This window comes from Archocentrus centrarchus, chromosome 10 (genome assembly GCF_007364275.1).
Source record: "Archocentrus centrarchus isolate MPI-CPG fArcCen1 chromosome 10, fArcCen1, whole genome shotgun sequence".
Taxonomy (NCBI): domain Eukaryota; kingdom Metazoa; phylum Chordata; class Actinopteri; order Cichliformes; family Cichlidae; genus Archocentrus; species Archocentrus centrarchus.
In genome coordinates, this window is record NC_044355.1 from 8,358,097 (window position 1) to 8,385,079 (window position 26,983).

At 41.1% G+C, this 26,983-nt stretch overlaps 1 protein-coding gene across 8 annotated transcripts in view; it reads left to right on the forward strand.

Moving 5' to 3' along the window:
* Positions 1 to 25,932, forward strand: part of atp8a1 (ATPase phospholipid transporting 8A1) — a 116,292-nt gene extending 90,360 nt beyond the window's left edge. For 3 of the 8 annotated variants that reach the window (XM_030738597.1, XM_030738595.1, XM_030738596.1), the window contains 10 exons: positions 1,016 to 1,090; positions 2,435 to 2,557; positions 6,549 to 6,627; positions 7,742 to 7,803; positions 8,048 to 8,104; positions 8,398 to 8,505; positions 17,407 to 17,495; positions 17,856 to 17,948; positions 19,884 to 19,975; positions 23,379 to 25,932. In XM_030738597.1, coding sequence (XP_030594457.1) covers positions 1,016 to 1,090; positions 2,435 to 2,557; positions 6,549 to 6,627; positions 7,742 to 7,803; positions 8,048 to 8,104; positions 8,398 to 8,505; positions 17,407 to 17,495; positions 17,856 to 17,948; positions 19,884 to 19,975; positions 23,379 to 23,476 — 876 coding nt within the window. In that variant the 3' untranslated portion in view covers positions 23,477 to 25,932. Of the gene's footprint in view, positions 1 to 1,015; positions 1,091 to 2,434; positions 2,558 to 6,548; positions 6,628 to 7,741; positions 7,804 to 8,047; positions 8,105 to 8,397; positions 8,506 to 17,406; positions 17,496 to 17,855; positions 17,949 to 19,883; positions 20,791 to 20,831; positions 21,137 to 23,378 lie in introns of those variants that run through there. The other 5 variants (XM_030738593.1, XM_030738594.1, XR_004020421.1 and 2 more) reach the window with 4 other exon arrangements.
* The last annotated feature ends 1,051 nt before the right edge of the window (positions 25,933 to 26,983 follow it).

Here is a 26,983-nt window from a genome sequence, read left to right on the forward strand (position 1 = left end):
TTACAATCTGCAAACAATTTTCAGGTTGTGCAGTCAGATTTACTTCGGGATATGTCAGATAAATCCACTTTACACCAATAAAAATTCAATGTACGTGCCAATTTCCCTACCAGATTGTAGCCATTGGTCTACTTTCATCTTAAAGGCATTATTTTGCTCAAATAAGCATGGCTAATCAAAATACGGCGATAAGCCTCGTTTCCACTCAGCACATGGTTTACATTACCTCTGTCTGCCTTTCCTGACACAATATATCAAAGCCTCAATCACTCAAGAGTTCTGCAGTCCTGACTCTGGTCTTAAAACTAACCTCATCTGTCACCCACATGTCATCAGGTAGATCACGGAGGAAAACAGTGGGTAAGATATATGTTTGAAGCTAATCGTGTGATGAATCCAGCGGAGGTGCCATCTGGAGGTCCTGGCTTTCCCACTGTCCCTCATTTTTTCTCATTTGGCCTGTTTTGTTCCTTCTGTCTTTTTCTAAGTTAGAATTTTGGTTGAATTGGTCTAATGATGCAGGTTGATCACAGGTCAGCACTTAAAAACCAAACCACTTTAATTTAAGGATCGTTCAGTCACCTTTTTCCCTACACTGAAGGGAAACTTTTTTTTCTGTTCTGCTATCTGTAAATGTAATCCTTTAAAGATGTATTAGTAGGAGCTGTTCTCCCTTTGATCTGATCATAGGATATGCAAAGATGTAGTGATCCTGTCTCAAATCTGATAATGTAACCACTTATCTTTGCGATCACTAATGAAAAATATACACTGAAAGAGCTGCATGCATGTAAATGTATCAAACTGAGCTCAAATGCCTTTCAGATTAAAGTGACAGTGTTCATTAAAAGGTGTATTTCGAATATTAGAACACACTAGTGTTCATTGTTTGCTGCTGCAGATGATGAACTCTGAAAAACAGACTGTTATAAATCACTGATTGCATTGCCTCTGTTCTTATGTTGCTGTTCTGACTCATTTTGTGTTTTTTTTTTTTTTTTTCTGTCTTTCTTAGATCTGGTTTGCATTCGTCAATGGCTTCTCTGGTCAAATTCTGTTTGAACGATGGTGCATTGGCTTGTACAATGTGGTGAGTGTTTATAAAATTTGCCTCTAAAGAGACCACTTTACTCCTCTACCTCTGTCCCCTCTTTGACACAGAACTTATTAGCTGTGGTGCCCCAAGCCTGATCCCTTTATTGCGTGACTATTTCATCAGCATCCTGAAAAAGTTTTCCTTTATTTATGACCCGTTGTCAAGTCGGTATTCCCCCGTGTGCCCCAAACTATGTACTGAATGTGAAAGAACAACAGCTTCGCTTGCCCCAAAGAGTATAGTTAGTAAGAACAGCTACGTTTCAATGATAATAAGAATTGGAAGACTGGAGCAGAAAAAGAGCCGGCTGCTGATGTTGGGAGTCCCTCAGAGCACTATAACAGGACCACTCCTAATGAACTCATTTTTCATATCTGTCATGAATTAAGCAAGAGGAAAAAAGTGCATCTGTAGTCTGAGCTTCGAGAGCATACTGGTTAAGACCACAGTGACTTTATATGTAACATTAAACTGTTTATAAAAATGAACTCAATTCAATCAACAAAAATGAATGAGAGAAGTGTGAGGTGATGTCTCCCCACAATCTTGATCGGCCTCAAGTGGAGGTAATATGTGGCAGGGACAAACTGTCAAACGAAAAGAGCATTTCAGCCCTGCCTTTTGCTCCATTTCATAATAACACTGCCACCTCCCTCTGCCCTAGACTCCCACACTTTATAACCGGCACTCTTTTGGTGGTGGGAATAAGCTTCAGTCTTTTACTTTATCAAAAACTTAGGGAATTCCTTTGGCTCAGTGGGAGTCTGTTAGAAGCAGTGGGCTGAATCCGCCCCTCAATGGAGGTCTTCCTCAGCCTGACTCTGAATAAGAAAAGAGCCCAGCGGAGCATGTCCTGTAGCCCACTGGTCCTGCCGACTGAGGCCTGAAAACTCCCACTCCAGATGGGCCTGGAGGGAACTCACACCAACTGAAGCACTGAACCCCCCCCAAGCCACACAAATACCAACCCTCCTCTCTCAGCAGCTGCTATACAGAACATTACAACACCACTAAGAAATGATACTTTAAATACCTGCTTCTCAGTCAAGAAGATCGCAGATGTTCACTGGAGATGTTTTTTGCATATGAACAGACTTAAAGCATGACAAATCAAAATAAGCAGGTCAGCAGTCTTCACTGAACAAAACTTAAGGATAGAGCAAGTGGAGAAGAGAATGAAACAAAAGTCTAACAGGAGGTTAGAGGTGAGGGTTGCATTCAGTGTGATATCTTTAAAAGGAAGTATTGTTTAGCAAAACCTTAAATCATCTGAATTCATCTCAGATGTATCACTGATGTTTCTCTCTGTGTATGTGCATGTCTGTCTGTTTTATGTAGATCTTCACTGCCTTGCCTCCTCTCACTCTGGGAATATTTGAGCGCTCCTGCAGGAAAGAGAATATGCTGAAATACCCAGAACTCTACAAAACCTCCCAGAATGCCATGGGCTTTAATACCAAGGTAATTTTAGGCTTTTATCACATGTATATCATGTATGTGGATGTTTCAGTACTTTTAGATAACTTGTTTATTTTCCTCAATTTGATCTTTTGTGTGAAAGGTGTGAAAGTATTGCCATGAATTTATTTGCTATTTATAGTGTCTATATAATTTCATCACCTCTGGACGATGACTTCAACAGCACAGTATCTGTAATCACCATTTCTGTAATTTTATACATCTACTAGAATTAAGTGATGCAAAACTCTCATAAATATGAAATAAATATGCTCCTTTTTATTGTGCATGTTATGATTGGGAATTAGATTTGTTCTCCATTAAATGAAAAGGTTAAAAGTTCTAGTTATTAAATCACATAAGTGGCAGAAGACCTTTCTGCTGTGTCGCTGCGAGGCATCTCCCGTCTCAGTGACCTGGCAGCTGCAGTTGGTGGGTATCCAGTCGTAGCCTGGTTTGGCCTGGCTTGACCTATTCTGTCTGGTTGCGGCGGCTGTCTGTTAGCTTTCCCCCCCGCTGGTAATAAAGTTGTCTCCTCCTTTCTCCATGCTGAGCCAGAGACTCCTGGACCCTCCTCACAGGCGTGGTGACCTGGTTAGCACCACATAGAGGTGGATTAAAAGCAGATTGGCCATGGTGGTCACGGGCAGGGAAGGTCAGATCTGTTGGGAGATGTCAGCAGAAAGAATCGCAGGAAGGAGGGAATAGAGAGAGTGTGCTGTCATTGTGTAATGGCATTTGCTGCAGAAAATTATGCAATTTGTTTAAGTGAGGGTGTTTTTTTGTTCTCCTGCAAGGCTATCAGATCACATTTACCCCACACAATACCAGACTGCACGTATCAGATGACTTTAGTGCCGTCACTAGTTCGACTGGCCAAAGATTACTCACTTCTATTAAATAAAAAAACTTTAAAATGCTTCCGAGTCAGCGTGAATGTTTGCCTCAATTCTTCAGAGAGCAAAATAACAGATAATAGATGGAATTTAAATGTAGCATCTTCCTGGGCTGAAAAACTGGCTACCCCATGTATTAAGGTAAAAAGTATTTTCTCACATCATAACAAATTTGCCACTTACTGAAACAGGTAGAGACATCCATCTGTCAGTTAATGACTGCATCTCTTTGGAGCAGCTGTTGCTCAAATAAAGGAAGAAAGCTGAAAACATCACACAATATGTTTTTGTTAATTAAAAAAAAGCTTAATTAACAGATTTGCCGCCAAGCTAATGTCACATCTTTCTTTAATACAGTAAACAGAGTTTTGCCCAGAGCTGCTAAAAAAAAAAAAAAAAAACTATGAAAATATTTAAAGACTGTAATGTCACAGTTGATGAATTGGCATAACAGCAGTAACTGGATGTATGCTACCCATATAAATGAAGTAGAAGCCATTTCACAGAAAAACAAATACTCTAAATGTGTGCCCTGTGTCTTGAGGTTTTTACAAGAATTTGTGATTCACAACCTTTTTGTTATTAATTACACTTTAGATTAATGATATGTGACCACAGCTGCTGCATATATTGTCTGAAAATTTCTGTGAATCCTATTGTATAATGGATTTTCCCTTCATTAGCTTTTGTGAAGACTTCATTCAGTTTCTGGTGCCAAAGAAGGATCACAAAAAATATTCATCTGATAGCTAGAAGCAAATGAACCTCCATTTTTGTTTGGGCCATATTTTCCAAGACTCATAAATGATGACTCGGCCAGGTCAGCAGGTTGTTTTTGCTGGCTTGTCCACTCTCTTCCCGAGATATTTTCCTTGCAGCTGGCCCGAGGCAAGGCGAGAAAATCCAGCAGGAATTTGGCCCCTCGAAGCCTGTCTTTCTGCACGCCTGGCTCTTTTGTACACAACAGATACTGTCTTTGTGAATTAAAGCTGTTTGTGTTGAGGTGCGAGAAGGGAGAGACAGAGGGCGTTAGAAACTCAAAGCATGGCTTCAGCTGTGTCGCTCATTCACTTTTAATTATAAATTCTGGACACCTAAGCCAATCTAATAAACCATGCTTGGTGATCGCAATAGTTTACCAGAAACTATCACTTCCTACGCAGCACCTTTACTTCTCTTGCATACAGTTTTTCCTCAAAAATGAAACAGGAAGTGTGGGGGCAGCCCTGGAAATATTTGGCTTGATGTTAATTACTGGCTTTCATGCAGTTCAGTTCTTTTTTTAATTTTTATTTTTGGATCTTAGGATTTTCACAAAGGGCTGAATATTTGCGGAACAGACGGCGCATTCAGCGGATTCTTAGCAGTTTGCTGGGTAACAAGGGAAAGAAAAAGAGCCGCGGGGCGGAAGGGAGGATCCTACTGTGACAAATGATTATGAGCATTTATTGATTTCATTAGCATTCATTATTGTGGAGCGGAAACTGGGGCTGCTTTGCACCCCCACTGTGTTTGGGATTGGGGTAGTTGGGAAGGAGGCTGATAGAGAGCTGAGCCTGCCAGTGGGAGGCTAATCGGCACAAACATGTGATTGTAACATTAGTGATAATTTAATACACGTTTGACCACAGAGATAGTTGAGTGGGGGTTTGCTTTGGCCAGCCCTCAGTCAGTGTATTGGGTTTTGTGTACACAGTGGGAGAGTGAGGTAATCCAGGATTGGGGGGTGGCTGCTAAAGGACTTAGTTTGGCTGATAGGAAAGATGGGGAGGTTGTGCTATGGGGACCAAAAACAAGCCCATAGTGTAGATTAGAACAAGACTTCTTCCCTCACTGTCCCCTATTTTACATTCATTTTCCAGGCAGAATATTTCAAATAACCCTACAGAGTAAAATAGTGTTAATAGCTGTTCTGAAAGGACCACAACGTACAGAAAGTCACTTTACAGGGTGTGTAATTCATCTTAAATAAGTAGTGTTTAATGTTTCACTGACAGGTTTGCTGAAGTTGTTGAAAAGTGATATTAAAAAAGCGAGCCTCTAACTTGCCAATGATTAAAAACAAGCCAAATATTAAAATGTGATGCTTTTTTTCTGTTTCCTTTTTTTTTTTTATACCCACCTCCATCTGCCCTTTACTCTCGATGAATTTTCACCTCTCAGAATTAACACCAGCGTCTGTGTCAGCACAGCAGGGGGAAGAAGGCGGCACAAATATGGAGTGTTTTTTGGCAGAATGGATTTTCACGGCTGTTTCATGCTACATCGCCCATTAGTGTTTTGTTTGGCTGCCGCGTTGCATAATGTAAATTTGAAGCAATGTGGTTTTGGAGAGAGAGAGAGAGAGAGAGAAAGAGTATCAATATAAACGACTCATCCAAAGTCTGCATGCTTGCGTAGACAGACGCACACATAGACTGCGGTCCGCGATTTTCCTACAGGGTCTTAATAATTACCACGAAAACAGTTTCATCTCTGTCAGGCCTGTCAGTCTCGCTGTGTGCGTTTCTAGATTTATTTTTGCTTTTTTAAGCTCTCCTGTCATTTATTACTACACCAGTTAAAATTCTCACATGAAAGGGCCGAAGCCTAATGAAATATAATGAGAGGAAGCCCTCACACTGGCAGCTCATACATTAATGTTATACAGTGTTTGTACTGTTGACATGAGTATGTGTATTTTTCTTATACTTGCTAATTCTTTTTTTTTTAAATGTATTCTTGACTAGAAGCAAAATCTGCACACTCATATTACCTTTAACTACCCGTAAACACATTCAGCAGCGTCTTTCTCCCCCCATAACACACACAGAGGATATACAACGTGTCTGTCAGCGGGGTGGCCATTCAACAAGGAGGCCCCGACAAAACCGCCACTTAGCCTAGCGCCTGGCTGGCACAAAGGGCCCGGGTCAGGGGTCACTTGGAAAGCTGGAGCTCCCCACACCCTTTTCTCATGCTTTTTATTTTTTTTTTTCCCACTCTGTCTCACCCTCTCTTATTGGAATCTCCTGCTGTCCAACCTCCCTCCACCCTCCCCTCCTCTTCCTCCTCCTCTTGCGTCCTTCCCCTTCATCCTTCTTTCCTCTTTTTTGCAGGTCTTCTGGGCCCATTGTCTGAACGGCCTCTTCCACTCCGTCATCCTCTTCTGGTTCCCCCTTCAAGCCTTCCAGCATGGTAAGTAGCTCCCAGAGACTCCTCCACAGCTCTCAGTGAACTTGCCGGATAAATAAGGAGGACAGTTAAAGGCACGTACTTTGTCTTAATTAGTTCTCTTTTCAACCATCCAGTCATGAATTGCAAACATGTGTGTGCTCCAGTCTGAGGGACATGCAATAACAGGCCTGCGTTCACGTTTGCTCGAATGACTGCTGAAATGCTTTTGCATGCAGTTATTGGCACTTTCTTAGCTTTCATAAAAGACAGACAAAATCTTTTCATGTGATTTCTCTATGGCCACAGTGGTATTTTCATTCAGGCAGACAACTATCTGTCTCTTTGTGAGTGCAAATAACTTTATTGATCCGTAAAAGGTCAATTGTGCATCTTTGGCACAGTGAGATGCAAGGTTTCCATGTGTGCATGTGCGTGTGTGTGTGTGTGCAGAGAGAATAGGGATCTTTGAGCCGGTAAGTCTTGGCTGGCCAGAGCTGAGGACCACACAAGCTTGGGCCTGCTCTCCAAACAAAAGGCGCCAAGCTCCTTCACTGTGACTGACAGGCTGTCAGCAAAGCCTCAACACACACAAGACATGTGACCAGCCGGAAGTAAAGGGAAAGGGAGCCTCTCTTTCTATACTGGCAGTCGCACACTGTTGATATTTTAGCCCGAGCCCAGACTCACTTGGGCGGCGGTATGAAGCAATATGTCTGTGTGACTCACAGCTTATTTCAATCTAATTAATTTAGGAAGTTGTAAGAAAAGCATTGGATTCCTTTTTAATGGCAGAATTAATTAACATTTTGTCAGCAAAACAATTCTGTCCTCTCTTTCGGCACTAAATTAGCCAGAACATTTCATTTCTGAATATGATTAATGGGCACCAATTCTGCTTTTCAGTCTTCCTGATGGATTTACATACACACACTGCCTTGAAATTAACATTCCAGGCTCTCTCAGTGGACAGTAATGGAAGCAGCATTTGACTGTGGTTTCCACTTTAAGTTCCCTGTTCCACTCTGAGCACTTTATGATAAAATTCACATTGACGTACCTAAAGTATTACTCTATGTGAAACCTAAGAGCTGAAGAAGGACAGCTTAAAAGCCTCTGCTGTTGATTCCCTTCACAGATACAGTTTTTGGCAATGGAAGAACTCCGGACTATCTCCTCTTAGGCAACATGGTTTACACGGTAAGTGCACCGGTCTTCTTCCCTGGCAGGGTTTCTGCTGTGTTACAAAGTTCAGGTGTCTGAGCCAAGTCTTCCTAAATGGCAGCAAATAAGCATCAGCAGTTCTTCCTGCTCTTGTTCCTCTCCTTTGTCTGCTCATCTTTTCCAGGTTTATAAATATATTCTTATTCTGAGTTCAGGTATGTGGGATGAACTTCGCATGATAGTCTTTCTTGAATGAACATGTGGTTTCGTGTCTCTGCAGTTTGTGGTCATCACAGTTTGTCTTAAAGCTGGCCTTGAAACCTCATCTTGGACCATGGTAGGTTGACTTCTCTCTTCTCTTGCTATGGTTCTGTTATCTTTTTCACTTTTATATGCCCACTGATACTTGTGACAATTTTTAAATTTTCTTCTTATCGCCAAATCCCTTTATGGCATGATCTCACTAGGCTTGTAAATGTAAACTCAGTGAAATGTTTTAAGTTGCCTGAGAGCACTCAGTGTTTTTATGATTAAAATGGCTCGAGTAAATTGGAGCAGTGTTCAGATCTATAGGCCGCGAGGAGCCGAAACCCTTTGGTATACTTATTGTCCTCTGGTTGCTCCTAACAGTTCAGTCACATCGCCATCTGGGGAAGCATCGGCCTGTGGGTGGTGTTTTTCGCTATCTATTCCTCCCTGTGGCCCCTCATCCCTCTGGCACCCGACATGTCAGGCGAGGTAAACACACATGCCGGCGTGCACTCGTACACACGCTTACACATACAACGGCTTCCCTCGGTTCCAAAGGAAACTGCTGATATAATCATCTGTTGCAGACACATCTGCAGCTCCTTATAATTCATTTTCTGTAGAAAGAAGCTGGTGGGAAAACTTTAAAAAAGATCTTTGTAAGTAGAGCCAGAGGACTGTAAGCTGTCAGACCTCTGGCTTGTGTTGCCTAATGACTTAATTGGGCCAATTTGCCCCGTGTTTGTGTTAAATTTTCTCTCTCAGCTCTGAGTATCCACAGGTGACACCGAAACAGTGAAGCAGTCTAGAAGCTAAGCAAAGAGAGATGTGGGTGACTGATGTCCTAAAAATCTACCCAGCAATCAGGTTTTGAGTTAAAAAAAAAAAAAAACGTGTTGGATGCTCGTACTGAACATGCTGGGAATCAATATGAGCCAAAGTTAAGTCTTCAGACTCTTTGAACCGCCGGGTTTCGGACAGTTTTTCTTTGCTCTTGGATATGTTTGATGTCAAAGAGTGAGCCAGGCACACACCGCTGGCTGTGGTTCCAACACACCCACCTGTTGTTAAGACCTTCTGTTCATGTGGGGCGGCGCCTCAGGAGCTAAAATGGCACCAAGGCCCAGAAAAGTATTGAAATATTTTGTTTACTTTTTTCCTTTTAGGATTTGTTATTTACATTTGAATGTAACTAATGTCTCTCGGGGTCACCACAGGTGGTTAATGAGAACCTATTAAACAGGTGGCATTTCCCAGTACATTCTGGGGAGGAGGCTGAGGCATCTTTTCATTACGTAACAATAACACAGCGGGACATCGTTCAAAGAAAAAAGCTGCCTGCAGCACAGCAAAGTAGCATCTTACAGTGCAAATAAATGTTGTCTTTGCAACGGGCTGTGCGACCAGATCCTTCTGTAATTCAATTTAATGTGAAAATATTCTTTAAAAACAGCCAAAGTATCTCTCAGAAGTGGTTTTAGTGTTGTTGACAAGTAAAAAAATACTGGCTTTTATGACTTAAAACTTTATTTGTCCTGTGTGTCCAATTTCACATCAATGCTTTATGCATTTGAGGACTCAGCCAACATGTAAAATATAATTCACTTCATCGCTATTTGGTTATTTGTGGGAGTTTCAGACCACCGGAGGTGATTTTTTAAGGGAAATTTTAAATGTAAAAATAAAAGAAACAAAAGTGACTTTTAGTGTGGGCATCCCTGAGCAAAATCCTCATTTTGTATGAGAGATTCTTTTTTAGTTTTCAAAACATGGTACCATTATGTGTAGCAGAAAATGTTAGTCATAACAGGAAAGACATTGAACTTATTTTCTCATAAACTCAGCTGCAGTGTGGAGCCTTACGTGAAGCTGAATTTAAATAAAAAGCAAAGATATCTGTGCACAGTTAAGAGCGAGGTGCATTGCCATGAACTGTAGAAATGGCAGGTTTGCTCTGTCTGAAAAGAAAAGTCTTAATTTCTTGTGATTCTCAGATTGAGGATTAGGTCTTTTTTTCACATTATTGCACAGTAAATTATTATTTTTGGAAAGAGTTTGACATTTAATTAAATGGTAAAAATGACTAATGTCTGTTAGATATAACAATGCAGCCAGCAGACTGTTGGCTTAGTCTAGCATTAAGACTGGTTGCAGGCTGCAGTTTTGTTTGCCAGTAACAGAATCCATCTACCAGCACGTCTAAAGCTCACTGAGTAACACAATGTGTTTTGTTTGTTTAATCGGTATAAAATCCAAAGTATAAAAACAACAATTCTGTGTTTTACAGGGGTTTTTTATGTTATTTTGGCTCACAGAGGAATAATCCCGCACATAACCCCCGTATGAACACTTTGGTTTTTGTACAAATCAAACAAATGAGATATAAGATGTTAAGCAGTGAGTTTTTAGATCACTGGGATAGCCATTTTTTTCCCCTGATTCCAGTCTCTATCTTAAGCTAGGTTAGGCATTTGCTTGTACATGTTCATATGTACCATAGAGATATGAGTATGGTAGCAATCTTCTCTTCAAACTCTTTGCCAGAAAGTAAATAAGTATTTTTCCCAAAATGTCACGCAATCCCTTTAAGAGCTACAATTTTGAGTCAAATGTCCTTCATCTCTGATCAGTTCTGCTGGATAAATGATTACGATTTTTGCTTTTGGAAAGGAAGATCTCTGAGGCAGATTTTATTTGTTAACCTTTGGACTGAAGAAAGTTTTTTTTTTTTTTAATGTTGCATCTAAGTGGAAGTGCGGTGCAGTTTTACCACTGCAGCAGTATGTTTGGCATCCCGTAAGTCCACATGTTTTAGGTACTTGTTTGTGCGTGACACAGTAAATAACATAAGTAGCTACACATGTACAGAAATGCTGACTGTTTTGCCCTCACTCAATGGGACACACACACACACACACACACACACACACACACACACACACACACACACACACACACACACACACACACAGGGGATAGGTATATTGGCTTCATCCTATCCCCTGTCTGTGAAGCTTGCTCCTTTCATCCATGCCCTGCAGCACTTGACTGAAGACAGTAATGGTGTCCTGTGGGTAGTGGGTAACTCTATGCCCAGCCCTAACTCAGGGATGCCCGTGTGTCATCAAACAGGGCAATATCTCTGAAACCCGAGACGGCATCAGAGACACAATCACCACTTCTAAGACCTTGCAGCCCCTGAAGAGTGGAATTATACACAACCCTGTTGTAGCCCCACTTATTTCACCATAGCCTCCCTAGTGTGTATTTCAGTGTTAAAAAAAAAAAAAAAGCCTTTCTATCTATTTTCTTTAATGCTCTCAGCTTTTTCCTGTGTTCTCCTTTTGTTCATCCCACCCCATCTCTGCCAGCTGAAAAACTGCCCAAGGGCCTACAGCATAACAGACACCAGAACTCCCTTCTGTTCTCACACACAGCCCAGCTCACCACCTTTAACATGTTAAGCAGCACTCGGCTTCACATGAACACATTCATCAATGTCAGGCAAAATATTATACGTACGACTGGGCAGGTGCTGGATCAGTTCTCCAAGCACCCTGCAACAGCTAGTATGGTTTCCACAGGTACTCCAAGGTAATGGCTTTGTCCCAAACCATCACCTCACAGACGACTGAAACAAATATCAGAAGAAAATGTGAGAATATTCTGTGTAATCTGTGACACGAAGCGGCTCAGCTGCACCTCAGGAGATGTCTCATGCACGCTCTGTCACACTGACCTGTTGCCTGCTGGCATGCCTGCACTATTAATGCAGCTGTCTCCCATACAGTTTATCCTCTCGCTCTGCTCGCTTTTCAGTCACCTGTGCTATTTTTCCATTTCTGCTGCAAGCTGCAGCGAAGCACCCACAGCATCACTCTGTCAGTCTAAAGTGCTCGTCACGATGGCATGGATTTTACACCGCATCAGGTTCTTTCACAGTTTCCGCTCAGTGATAAGAATTTTTTTTTTTTCAGAAAGGAAAGGCTTTGCAAAGACGTTTTTCGATGTGTAGAGGGTCTGGAATACACTCAGGCTTTCTGTGCCAGTCGGTGTGAAATGAACACGAATGAAAACAGTTTCTAGAGAAACAGATCAGCTTAGTGATTATTATGAATAGCTTATATTTAGGATTGGATTTATTGCATTGAACTTTATTTAAGAGTTTGGCACTGTAAACTCTTCTGGCAAATCACGAACGCTCACGGAGCTTCATTTTAATATCTGTCCCGCCTGTCTTCAGTCGTCTGTTAGCCACTTTATTCCTTCTCAGAGTTTGTCTTCTAAAATATCTGCTTTATTTTTGAAGCAGTGAAACAAGTTGCCACTTAAACACTTTGTACAAAAAAAAGTTAAAAATATTCAAAAATATTATTGTAGTTTTGGCTTTATGCATTTTACCTTGCAGAGAATAACTCATATTCGCTCATTTCGCACATTTCAACAAGAAAAAGAAGCTGAAACTTGTCTTAGACCCTAATCCATCATCTGCCATGTTTAGTTTTCAGTTACAGTTGTTTATTATTGTTTGTAGCATACCTGAAAAGGAATCTGAGTGTTGACTGCCAACTTTCCCCAAAACCCTGCATGTGATGGATTCTCTTCTCTGTGAAATAAAAGTGCTAATGAGCAATTACAAAACAAACGCACACCAGTACAAGGAAACACGGCAGGTTGTCAAGTCTGACTGCAAAGTCTGTTTGCAGACTAGATTATAGTCACAAGCCCCCCAAACCTGTCCTGTAATTAATACGTATTCCAGACCGTTTTTGAAAAGTCAGAAATATTATTGCACATCGCTGAGGTTGATTTTTCTCCCTTAATTCTTGTGGTCCTCCTTTAAGACTGAAGAGTGTTTTTGTCTTGCCTTGTCTAATAATTGATGAGTGCTGCAACACGGGTAATTACTGGATTTAATGTACAGTAAGAGGGAAGAGAACAGTTTTATTATTAATCCCATGTAGGGAATTGGCTGTGAGACTGCTGACTGGTGTTTAAATAAGTCATAAGTTATAGATTTCTCTGTTTTGCTTGCTGTGTTTGTTGGGCAACACAAAGACAGCATCGAGTGGATGAAAAATACAGCAGAGGAAGTTGTTTGTTTTCCATATTTGGCCTTTCTGGGAATGGTTATGTCTCTGCTGATAAAATATGCAGAAATAGTGGATTTGTCTTGTCCTATTAAGGCTCCATGTTTGCCTTTGTATTGGCTTTGTTGGTCATTTTTGCTCCTCATACCCTTCTGTTATCTGATTGCTAGCTATGCTTTCATAACAAGTCTGTATTTGCACAAGAAAAGCCGCTGAGGGTTGAAACCACACTTGGCCAAATATATACTTTCATCTTCAATTTCCCTTCTCTCCTTGAAGCCGACATACACAGTGTTGTCCGGTCAAGCCAGCTGAGGGAAAAAACATAGATGCAGACTGAAGTCGAAGACAGGATGTAGCATATTAGTCTAACCCGTCTCCTCTCAGCCTACCTAAGAACTAAAAAAGTTCAACACAGAAGCTCTGTGTACTCAAACAGCCACTGTCTGAATATTAGCATCCCTCAGGTGCAGCTGGTAGAGTGTTATGAAGTTGCCTTTTCATAGCCTTGTTTGCAGAATCTAGAGCATGTTGTGGGCCTGTGGGGTGAATAGTGGAGCAGTGGACAATCTCAGCTCACATTTACCATTACAATGGCTGGCATTAGCATAATTCAAGATGCTGAGACTGTGGGCTTTTTTAGGCATGATCAGCCAGGTGCTAGACAAGCCTAAAAGTTTTCTTTTAAAGTAAAAAGATTTATATCTTTTAATAAAGTTACAGGTTTGATGTTTTGCATGTTTAAACTTTTATTTGAACAGGGTAGATTGGCAGATCACAAATTACTTTTTCCCTGGAACATCTTCATTCAGATTCCACACAGGTACCTTGATACACAGACACAGCTATGATTTTTTGTGTACTGGCCCCTGATCAGCTTTTTAGGGGCAGATTTTTAAGTGCTTTTAGTATTCAAGGCTCCCTTTTTGCCAAGTAACAGAACGTACACACAATTTGTGTGTTTTCAGGAAATATTCCCCTGGGCACCTTTTAAAAGGGACCTGTTATGCTTTTTTCCAGCTCCATGTTTTTATTCTTGGACTCTGCTGGGTTTTTTCATGATGCCGAGTTCAAAATAATCCTTTTTATATCTTGTACTGGGCCTTGGTAAAGGCCCTCAAACAAGCTATCTCCTCTGCCTTTAAGGCCGCCCTTGAGCCAACTTTGTTCTTTGTTTGGCTGCCTTTCATAAACAGAAGGTTTTAGCAGTAGTTGCATGGAGCTGAGTGCGAAGACCATATTAAAGCTATCCGCTCACATCAACATCATTAAGGGCTAAAAGTAGAACGAGCTGTCCTTTTAATTCCCCGGCCAATTCTCTTACCACCGCACCATCACCAAATTGTCAACATTTAGATTCAGTAGAAATGCTGATACACACGTCTAATGGGGATATACACTAAAGCTACATCCACATTAAGCTATTGGCAGCGGCTAAAGTCAACTTAAGTCAACTAAGGGCAAAATAACCATGTTACGTAAAGTGGGTGGGAGATAAGTTTTCTCAGCTTCTAGCGACTACCAATGGGAGTACAAGATGCTGGTGACATATGACCTGGTAATACTTTAGAGGGTTACCTAATCATATGGAGCCTGGAATCTCTGCAAGCAACCAGCAGTCAGCTTTAAAGCAGTGCACAAGTGCTTCCAGTGTGAAAGATGGCCTGGGAGAAAATTCTGACCATGTGAGGAGGTTAGGATGACCATCTCAGTGTAACTGATGCAGCAACCCATGTCTAACCAACCTTTAAGAATGCAGCATGAAATTATCAAACCAACACTGGCGCCATTGCTAAAAACCCAAACAAACCCAAATAGACAAACAAATTATTGTTGTGCTGTTTCAGCAGAAGCACTGTTGTATGATCATGCTCCGGATATTATCGTGATTGCACCAAGAAGTACGTAACCTGCAACAGTGAGCTGTACCATACAATGCTGAACATATTATCATAAAATTCTCCATATCTCAAACCAAGTTGGATACAGTGTGGCTTGCAGGCAGTAAGATTGCTGTAGTGCCCCTTTCAGTAGTGTTTACGCTATTCAGCATTTTGTGCGTTCACGTGTGTGTGCGCGCGCGTGTGTATGATTGCTTCTGTCTGTCTAGTCTGGCCTTTAGTCTGTCTGTGAGTGGGTGTGTGGCCATGAGGGGGTCACTTCTTGTCAAAACACACCCTTCCATGCCAGCGGACACTACTGTCTGTCCAGCCAGACAAGTTTATTAGTTTGTCCTAAAAATACAGCCGCGCTCCCCAGACCTCGCTCCCCCTCTCCCAGGGGCCCCCTGGTATGAGACACTGCTAACATCTACCAACTCTGATGGTCACGTTTATAGTGATGGAGCCGGTCCTGATGCCTGAAGACAAACATTTGTTGTTTACAACTCGTCAGATCTGTTTGAATTTGAAAAAAGTGATGTATAATTGATGAACTAGCAATGATTAATGGTGTTTATTTAGGTCTGGCTTTACTTTGTTACTGTCTCAGACTATAATAGAAGTTATTGTATCAAATGTCATTATCAGATTAATTTAATTTTATGGTAAACTTGAGACTGGAAGCATCAGGCCTGTGTGTGTATACATTACTCAGAGTTAAATATGGAGAAGTGTAAATATTGTTCAGAGTGAACTTGAGAAAGCTCTTTGATTTAATAGCAGAATAAGTCTCAGCACAGCTTAAACACCCCCATCAAAATGCACGATACAGTTGATGAAAGCAAAAATAATTAAACTGACTTAGCACAAAAAAAAAACAAAAAAACAGTAAATGTTTCCACCAGGGCTGCGTAATTTCAAAATTGATGTGAAAATATCTTGTGCTTTGCAGCAATTTTCCTTCATCTTGTGCATTTTCAGCCCCCAGGTGACACAGAAAAGCTCTATTCATACGTGTCCCATCTTGAACTGTAGGGGGGGGGAGAAAAAAAACATTTTTGATTTCCTGTCATTTGGGGTTTCCTCTCCCCCAGTGTTTTGTCAGACATCAAAGTCAATTTGCAGGTAATAGCAAACAGATTAGCTAATTTGAACAAACCTGAGCGCTTTGATAGTTCTGACACTGATCGGTGTGTGTGTGTGTGTGTGCATTGCATCCTAAGGGCCATGTCTGTGTCACGTTACAGGAAGGACACTGTCGAGGGGCCTCAGCCGTTTAAACAAGCGCCACATTACAATGCAAGGAGAGCCAGTTTTGCACTTTGACGTGTGCTGACAGCTAGTTTCACTGCAGTGGGCCAAAGCAAACATCATCCTCACACACAGAGCTTAAAGGTTCTGCCCCCACCAGGACGATCCACTGCCTCCCCGGGACCCTGGACACAAAAACAACCCAATTACTCAAACATGACCATTTCTTACTTGCTGTGTTTAAATATCATTTGAAGGAGTTGTGTGAAAACAGAGGGACTGATCTCTGGCTGAACTTTAATTCAACTTAAAATTTATGATATGTTAGAGACAATGAAGTGTTTTATTAAGAGTATTTTGTTTTGGTTTTTTTGCATGTGATGGGGATTTCACATTATTGTCTGCCATTAAGGCCAAATAGTTAATCAAGAAAACTCTTTGCAAATTATTCTACAATAACAATGGCTGTTCGTGCAGCCCGACAAGAAACACACAGAATCAGAAATGAGCCAAAAATGATAAACTATCCCAACGAGCGTTTTAAGTTTTCTGTAACCCATTTAAAGCCACTGAAAAAAAGACTTTTTGAAGTGCTTTTGGTTTTCTGGAGTGAGGAGCTCGACTCGCAGCCAACATTAATGACTGGAATCCAATATTAAGCCTGAACTCACATAATTACATACATTACGCTTCATCAACACTCATTTACATCGAGTGGCTGCTGCGTTCAAAGCACCTCACACTGTGGTTCTGTGACGTACCGACAGGAGCTCTCAGCACAGCACACATCTGAGGTGTTTTCCTTTGAAAGAGATACTGCTGTGTAAATACATCACAGGTACTTCCTCCGCCCTGGAGGGCAGGGAGGTGGAGGGGATCCAAACAAAAACATGGCATCGTTTAGTCATGGAGGATTATCCCACTCTTGAGTAGGTTATTTAGGCCCATCTTCTCTCTGTTTCCACAATATAACAGTTTGTTTCAGGCAGCTGTTGTGATGTATGTGTTTTGATATGTGGTGCTGCAAAGGACGGTTGTCCTGTATCAGGTGTTTCATTTTTTTTTCAAAGAGCTCCTCTGTTTATCTGATTAGGAGCTGAACTCTGTTTTGTCTACAGTAACCTGAGAATAAGTGTATGCGTGTGTGTCTGTGTGCGTGTTTGTGACAGGCGGACATGATGTTCAGTTCAGGGGTCTTCTGGATGGGCCTGTTCTTCATCCCAGTCACCTCACTGATCTTTGACGTGGCCTACAAAGTGTGAGTCTTCTCTCCGCTCTCCTCACTCATCATCGCTCTAATGCGCATCCAATTCAGGAAATTCCTGCAGAAATATGTCCTAAAGAAATTCCTGCCCAAGTTTTTGTCCAGGCTTCCAAACATTTCTAGTGTTTCCATTCTTTGAGTAGAAATGTTTGTTTCTGTCGTAGCTGACATTAGCCTGTAGCAGATTCAAGGTGTCAGGAGCAATTTGCAGAGCCGGGGATTTTATATTTTCTGATTTACTCCGAGCGGCTTGAATTGGTTGAGCTGGTTTTAAATATCAGCCTGTGGAGCTTCAGTCATGTTCAAACATCTGCTGTATGATACTGGTTTTATAAAACCTTGTTTCATTTACAGTGTGAAGAAGGCGTGCTTTAAGACACTGGTGGACGAGGTGCAGGAGCTCGAGGCATTATCTAAAGACCCTGGAGCAGTAGTGCATGGAAAGAGGTACTGTTACACACCACATTACCACTCCTCCACTCCTGCCTTTATTTTGTCTGAAAGTAGATCAAAGATCATCCGTGTTTGATAAAAAGTAGATGAAGATTTATGTCCCCACAAAAACATTAGGTAGTGAGGTAAAATAATAATATCTGTGTAGCTTTATCATAGTTTTTTCTATAATTCACTTCATCTTTTTCTCTATAAAAGTGTTTGTATTTGAGGCAAAGAAACTGGGCAGCATCACCTTCTTTACTGTGCGTGCACCAAACCGTGCAGCAGAGGAAGATTTACAGATCTCGCTTGAAATAAATAAAGTGCTCAGCAGCACTTCATTTGTTTGTATATCTTTCTCTGTAATCTTGGAACCATTAGACATCCGAGAACATTTATGGAATTATCGTAATAATGAGACTTGTAATTGTTAAGTTGTAATTCTCACTGGCAATGTGAGATTTTGGCACGTGAAAATACACAAGTACCTAAAACCAAGTAAAATGAATGTCTGGCATTAGCCAAAATCAGTTGTTTCTCCAATCAATACCATATGACGTGAAAACAAGAGTACCCTCAAGTGCCAAAAACCCAAATTTCTGTCCCAAAATGACTTTTCTTGGATGGTGGAGTCAGAACAGTGTGTTGCAAGAAAGTAAAATACTTTGGATCCCTCATATCTATACGTTGTTGATTTGTGCAAATGCAGTACCTTATAAAACAAATTATGTCAGAAAAGAAAATTGGCATAAAATTTTGCTTTGCAGCGATTTAACATTACAAGTAGGAATTTGTAATTTTGTTTTGATATAAAGGGTTATTTTTAGTATATTGGTTGATAAAATAAGCAGAGAGCAGCCTCTGGATTTTAGCTAGTCTATTAAATGATATACACGACAGACTGATGTTCTTTATTACATTGATGCATAAAAATCAAATACAAAATGAAAGCACTCTTCTTGATTGACTTTATAGCGTTAATCACATGGCTCACAAGGCAAAATGACAATTTTATGTTGTCTCTGGGTTTCATATCTCCCAACACTGCCAGGACTGCCTCGGCTATTATTGTTTTGGGGTTTTTTTTTTTTACAAAATATGAATCATTCACCCAAATTTTCAAGATTATCCTGGAGGAAGAATCATCTCTGTCCTCCCAAATCCCTCAAAATGTAGTTAATACTCACGGTTCTGCTGCCAGCAGTATTCCTATGTGGAGGGAAGAAATCTTCAAATTGCTGTTAAATTGCAGGAGTTTGACTGTAATGTCAGTAATCATGTCATACGAGAGACTGTCTCGTCTCCCACCCCCCCACCCACCCACCCAAATACTGAATGCCTCATTTTTGAGCAACAGTCCTGCTACAGTATATTAAAGCCATATATTATAGCTTGTATCAGCTGAAGCCGGTCTGCTCTGCTCTGCTCTCTCTGGGGTATGAAGCCGGCAGCAGCCAGCAACACGGAGCAGATCAGTGTGAGATCTATGGCTGAGTGAAAGTGATCCTCCTGCCTGGACACTATCCCAGACCCAGCAGGCTGCGGACACACTCACACACACTCACACACACACACACACACACATACAGAGGCAAACATATAGTGATAACTGCTCAAATGCATAAACGTTTTTTTTGCACATAATGCTTGTAGGCAGCCACATGCATGCACATGCAGGCATCTGGTGTTACAAACATTTGTTACCTTTACAAGAATGCCTTTTGGCCAAGCTGCTGCTTCAAATATTCCTCTCACACACTCTTTGTTCTTCGTTCTGCATCTCCACAGTAATGTTTCCCCACACAGTGTTTGTACCAGCAGGTATAGCAGTTGGCAGGTCCCTGCACTCTGGAGGGGCTTGGACAGCCTTGATGTATGGGTCATTAAATCTGCCTGTGGTGCTCAGCAGGCTGCTAACACACTAAATGTTTCTGTGTGTGTGTGTAGTTTGACGGAGAGAGCCCAGCTCCTGAAGAACGTCTTCAAGAAGAGCACAGTGAGTCTGTACCGGTCTGACTCCATGCAGCAGAACCTGCTCCGTAAGTTACACGCGGATCTTTCTTTTTCTTTCTTTCTTTTCTCACTCTGTCTGTCCCGTCCTCACTTTAGCTGCATTAGATTTATTTCCTCCCAAATATGTTTCCATGTCAGGTGGGGCAGATCGAGCTTCATAATTCCTCCTCTGACACATACTGTATCTCCAGAGTAGCTTCCCTTTCATCCATTGGTACACAGTAACACTCTGCTCTTCCCACAACGGTTCCCATATCGTCTAACCAGGTGCAGATCAGGATTCGTGCCAGCAAATGGCCCCATAGTTTCTTAACACTTACTTCTCAAACACCTACTATAACACTTATTCCTGTTTAGGTGAATACAGTCAGCTTGAATCGTGCAAAGTATTGAATCAGTCAGAATCAGGTGTTACCGATTTATGTATTCAGTTAATTTTACTTGTTTTTCTTGTACTTCATGGATGTTTAGAGCAAGTCAACATTAAATATGAACATGTGTAAATAAATAAATAAGCTCAGATGATGCTGTTAACCGGTGGCTTGTCAGATTAGTCGTCACACTCGCTCAGCTGATGCAGCACAAGTTGCCCCATGTGCCCGTCCCTCAAGACTGAAATTTAAAAAAGCTTATTTATCCAAATATCAGTTGGCAATGAGGGTGCAGTTATTTCTTACAGCCCACAGCAGCGAAATCCTTTTTAAATGGTGCTTAAAACCTTTCAGAGTGTTTTTATATTTTTTAAGGTATTAAAAAAGTACCAAAAATATTCAAACTCAGGTGTGCTATTGAAACTTTGCAGTGACTGTCTAAGTGTGGGTTTTTGTTTTCTGTTCTTTTCTGTCTTTTGTCTGATCAGTTTGTTTTTTGTTTGTCTCATAGGTGGGGATGAGACCATTGTTGTGTGATACCTTTTGAAATTCATTATTCAAACCTCACCCCGTTTACATCTCCAGCCCCTCTGTAGCTCCCTGATAGACACCGCTCTTCCTTTTCGTTGTGTACTTCCTGTCCTTCCTCTCGTGTGCCTTCGTGTGTTCTGAGTTAAGCTCGGTAGAACGACGTAATGATGAAATGATGAAATGTTGCGCTGTTATTCCCCCCCACACTATGCACTCGTCACAGCGGGGTCCTTTGAACTTTCCCGCTGGCCTCCAGGTACCGAGCGGGTCATTTGACACCTGAAGGTGAGTCAGGGGTCAAAGGTCAGATGAGATCCTGTAGGAAAGTTGCCGCTTTTACGCAAAGAATAAAACTTCTGGGGGAGATGTAAATTCTCATTTTGTGTTTTGTCACATGATTTATTTTAAGTCTGACATGGTGGGAAATTTGCTTATTTAATTTTTTCTTAAGGTTAAATTTGAAGATTGCTGCAACTCTCATATCTGTCTTTGTGCCTCTTGTATACAACCATCAGCATTATGCCCAAGGCACAGTACTTTTTAATTCATCTGAAAACTGTTTCCATCTGCTGCACAATGGACGTAACCACCAAGACGTCACCCACTGGTTTCTGAAGTCCCGTAATGAACCTTCAATTTTAGCATTTTGGTTGTTATGTTGGTTTTTGAAATAGAAGTTACCGTATATTTATGAGCCAATGTTGCATTCATAAACTGCATGGGTGCATCGCACAGCCACCAACTGCACATTAGTGCTCAGTAACATTTAAATAACAAACCAGAATTTTGCTCTTCAAAACTGATTTCTTGGACGGGGAGTTAGTACATTTAACCACACAGCAAACCATATCCTCACATAATTGCATTACAATTCCTCCAGAAAGCGTCAGCAAGGTAACATGGTCGAGTTTGAGTTTAAGGACTCAAATTAGTGGTGGGGAGGGAACATAATTTTAAATGGTTGCATTTTACAAAAGAAAATTCACCCCCAGTGCATTTGTAATGTCAGGGATTAAATTACCTATAGATCCCCCCAAATTTTTTTTTCTAACAGGCTGTAAATTTGGGCAGTTTAACAGGGGAATGACTGGCTTTTGAGTCTACAACATGCCTGTTATCATTAAACAGATTTTTACCACAGTGACTTTAATGTGAGAGGAGCATAAACTGGAGCTGGGCAAAACCAGAACCTCCTTAGGTTAGCAAAAAGACTGCAAACCAGAGCAAAAGCTAACCTGGTACACAGGTTGAAACCAGTTGGAGACCTTTCACCCCAGAGAGCCTCAAGTCACTATGGAAAAATGTGCATTCCCCAACCAGTTGGCAAGTGGTTGCTGATGATTGCTACGTAGGTGAAATTGATTGCAAAGAGGAATATGTAATGCCGTCTCAAAGACCACCTGGCAATTGCTTTTGTCACTAGCAGATTGCCGCAGTTGCTCTGAGTTTGCATGGAAGACGCTGACTTGTCTGCAAACCCTCGCAAGCTGCTCTCCCAAGTGCTGGTTGAACAGTGTGATGCAAAATTGAGATCAGTCTCCTTCAAAGTGAAAGTAGTGCCTTTTGAAACTTGTCAGTTTCAGCAGGAGGCACAGCTTTTACTCTGAAGGCGAATGTTCTCTGTTTGAATCACACTTTTTCATGTTTCACTACTGATTGGCGAATAGTTGGCGAGTGTTTGCAGACAAATCTGTGTCTTCCATGCAAACTAAGGGCAACCTTGGCAATCTGCTAGCAGTCAAGGAGGGAAGTTTTCGGTGCAGTACCGTATACCTCTTTGTAACCAGTTGCACCGAGCAACCGCTGACACCCTCCAGCAACCACTCTACAACCAGTTAAGGCCTGGGTGACTGAGGCCTCACATACTGACTCAAACAGATTTGTTTTCTTTCTTATCTGATTACTAAAGACCAACAAATTCACCAGAATCTGATGTTATTTAAAGTCAACATATTGTTTGTTTTGTTGTTTTAGTAGTGAAGCCAAAGTAAAAATAGTTCAGCATGTTTGCCTAGTTATTAGTCACCTTTCACTAATTGGACCAATTGTGTTTCAGTTGAAAAGTTACAAATCAGTCAACTCAGTGGAGTGGATGATTCAAAGGTCTCGATCCAGGCTTATACTTAGTGTAATAACTGTAGGTATGGTAAAGCAGCTGGCCAACTATTAAAAAAAAGCCTGTCTACCGCCACCTTTGATGTTCATTAATTAACACTTTCCAAGCAGTGACTTCTGGAAACGTGTGAGATGAAGTACTACTACTACTACTACTACTATAACACAGACAGAGGAGGCTTTAGAAAATACTGTTTTTGGAAGCTAACTGGCTGCTGCCCTGCAGATGTGAGACCTGCACTGATTTTCAGCAAGAAATCAACAATAAGCATATTTCCCAAATTTAAAACTTTAGATTTTGTTTATTCATTTTTCTTAAGTGTGTGTGTGTGTGTGTTTTTTAATGTACATTTTATTTATTTATTTTTTTTTAATCTATACGGCCTTTGAATTTTATTAATTATTTTCACAGATGGCTACGCCTTCTCTCAAGATGAGAACGGAGTGGTGTCTCAGTCTGAGGTCATCAGAGCGTATGACACCACCAAGCAGCGGACCAACACATGGTGAGGCGCCGGCCTTCTCGTTCACGGCCGGCCCGTTCGGAGCCACGGCAGCCGTTTCCAGTGGCGATATTTGAAGCTTAACAGGGAAGAGCAGTGGTGTGAGCATGTGCCTCCAGCGCTGAGGGGAGGAGGGTTTGGAAACAGACAGAAGAAAGGGACATTGTGTAGTCTTTGAAAAAAGGGATTTAAAAAAAAACAAAAAAAAACACAAGGAACAAAACAAATCATGTTCACTATCACTTGTAGTTGTGTGTCCAGCAGACATGATGAGCACTGTGCTTTCTTAGCAGTCTGTGGTCTGAAGTTCTTCACTGTTCTCGCTCTGTTTGTCTCCTTTCTGTTGATTTAAGGAACGACAGCCAAAAGGCCTAAAATCATTGGGTTAAATCGAACTCAAACACTGGACAGCAGTTAGTTTTAGAGGGTTTTGAACTTGTGAAAGATTGCCAAAGGGCAGTCGTGTATACAATCGTCCAAGTACTAGTGAATTCGGGAAAAACAAACTTAAACCAAATGTAATTAAACTCCTGTGTGTATTCCAGCACAAAAACAGACCACTTCAGAGCAGACGTCTGTAACAGTTTCATTTGATTTTTGCACTCGAGGAAGCATCTGTGTGTGTGAAGCCTTACATTTTATCATGCCTTTATTTTTTCCATCTGTTTCTTTTAAAATGCATTTTAGTTCAGTTTTATACATATGTAGATACTGTGCCTGGGTTTTCATTGTTTTTACCTCTTCTTTATTTATTAATTTTTTTTAAAAAGAAGTTGCCTCCTGCAGCCGATCATGATCCTGTTTCCACTGTTTTTGCAGCAGACGCATTGCTCTTGACTTTGCATTCCACGCATCACTCCTGTTTCAGCAATCACAACGGTGCCTACGTAAAACTGTTCCCTCTTAGAAGAAAAAGATAGCTTAGACCAGTGTCCCCCCACACACACACACACACTCACACACTTACTGTCTCCCCACCACAGTATTGCATTCGTACAATGTGAAAGCTACAGATTTGTTCCCGCAGAGGTGAGGAGGAGGCTTGCTCGTGGGTTTTTGTTGAAGCGTACCGTGGTGGCAGTGATTCCCTTAAAATGGAGATTTTATCCTTCTAACATAAGTGCCATTAGCTTAAGGGAGAAAGAGATATTAGCCAGGAAACTCCACGACAGTATCAGAACTACTCTGTCTCTATAGTTATTTTGTGGATTTGTATTTTTATATTGGAGATGTATGAATTTTGCATCGATCGGCTTTGTAATGAATCGTCTGTAACTTTTAGTTTTTTCTTCCTCTGATAAACTGGCAGGATAGATTAGATGTGACGAGGAAACGGAGCTTTCTTAAATGTCTTGTTATTATTATGAATATTAATATTGTTACAGCTTGATTTATTTATAATTGACTAATGTCTGTGTGATTGCTTTTTTCTCCCTATGGGAGATCAGATTTCCGATGGTGTGAGTGTCGGTTTATTGCCTGCATGTGCATGTTCCGTGTGAGTGAGTGTGTGTGTGTGTGTGTGTGTGTGTGTCTGTCTGTCTGTCATCTCTACTGTGGATAACCTCTGTGTATGCACTGCATGTCTGTGTCCTCTATGAGAGACTGAGAGTTTCTAGCGCCTCAGTCCTCCTGGTGTGTTTCTTTAATTGTATGTGTGTGTGTGTGTGTGTGGCTGCGTGTGCGTGTTGTGACGCTTGCTCAAGTTGTCCGTCTGCACGACTCCAGGTATAGCTATGGTGTACTTGTGTGTGCCGATGCATGGCCAGTCCGGGAACGCGAGACTGCCGGTGTGTGATTGTGTGTGCGTGCGTGCGCGTGCGTATTCGTGGTCAAACTCGACCTCGACTGTGAGTTTCCGACACACAGCTCGCTTCGACAGGAGATGTTGCACAATGCACTCGATGTACCTTTGCAGTTGTGGATATCTGGTATTCTCTGGATTCAATATATGATTTGTTTTGGGTGTACATGTTTGTGACTTGTTTTCTTCATGCAGTGTACCTCTGCTTTACAGGAAAGCTCATTTGTGTTTTGTGTTTCTGATTATTTTTCTCTCCTGGTCTTTGGCGTGAAAATTTAATCGACTGTCATCGTGTGAGAAATTTTCCAAACAGCAGAATGTGGATGTCGTTGTTGTGGAAGGCTCGGACTGTTTCTGTTTCTTTCTCTCTTTTTTTTTTTTTGTATTTTTTTTTTCCAGAAAACATAAAACACACATTGTTGTCTGTGAAGGTCGTGGGCTGCATGAACGGAAAACACAAACTGTTCTCTGAAGTGTTAACCATACTACTGCGATCACTTTACAAAAGGGGGGGAAAAAAAAGCACCTTTAACTTTTTTTTATTTGTTTCTTTTTTGTCATTCTGTTCAATGATTGTTCTGCATGTTGGGACTGCAAACTTATAAGTGTTGTCTTTACTGCCATGAAGGACTACTGAAATAAACTTTACAATCACTGAGGAACAATGTGAATGTCTTTTGTTGTACTTGCAGATTTGTAATCATTGTGTCATCTTGTGCTCGTGTGTGTGGCGACAAACTGGACTGAAACTCCAAACAGGAAAGGGAGGGACAGCCATCAGCCTGCAAGCACGACAAATTATATCAATAGAGTCCTTATTTGTTATGATTGTGGGGTTTACTTGTGGGATCCCACACAGACTCTTTAATCCTGTTTGGCTTTTCAAATTCTCATTGTTATAATCAGGATCCAAAAAGTTTCATTCATTAGTTGATTGACAGCACATTTTTTAAGCATAAACACTAACAATTCTCTGGTTACAGCTTCAAAATGTGAGTTTATTATTGTAAACTGTAACAGGAGATCTTTGGATTTTTGCGTGTTGGTCATTGGAAACATTTATAAGACGCCAGCTTAAGCGTTCATTTCTGTGATTGATTGTGTTGCTATTTGTGGATATTTTACAGACCAAAAAAAAAAAAACACATAAAGCATTAGTTTGGCAGATTAGTAATTAAATAAATGCTGAGGACATTTGAACTAAAATCACTTTTTCAAGTTGTGGAGTGTAAGGTTTTGTTGCTGGTTGATTTGGTCACACTTGTGGTTACTGCTGGTGATTACAGGGCAGCCAAACGAAGCCAGGTTGTTTTAGCAAAGATGTTAAAAAGCACACTTCTTCTGAGACAACTGCTCGATTTAATTACCTGAAAGTCTTAAAGTGCTCATTTCCAGCTCCATATTTCTATTCTTGGGACTCCACTAGAGTAGCTTTACATGATTCATGGTTTAAAATTATATTTATCTTATACCGGACCTTGGGGCAGCCCAATTCATCCACTATCTGAAACAAGCTGTATTAGCTCTCTTGCAGCTCTTTAAGTCAACTTTCTTCACAAACAGGTTCAAATAACAGGTGGGTCGGGATAGTGCCGGCTGGAGATGACAAAAATCCGTCTGATGCATCACACAGAGCCAAAAGTATATTTAAAAAAAACCTCCCTGAAACAAAGTGTTTACAGCAGTCGGAGGCCTGAGCTTTTGGGTTGT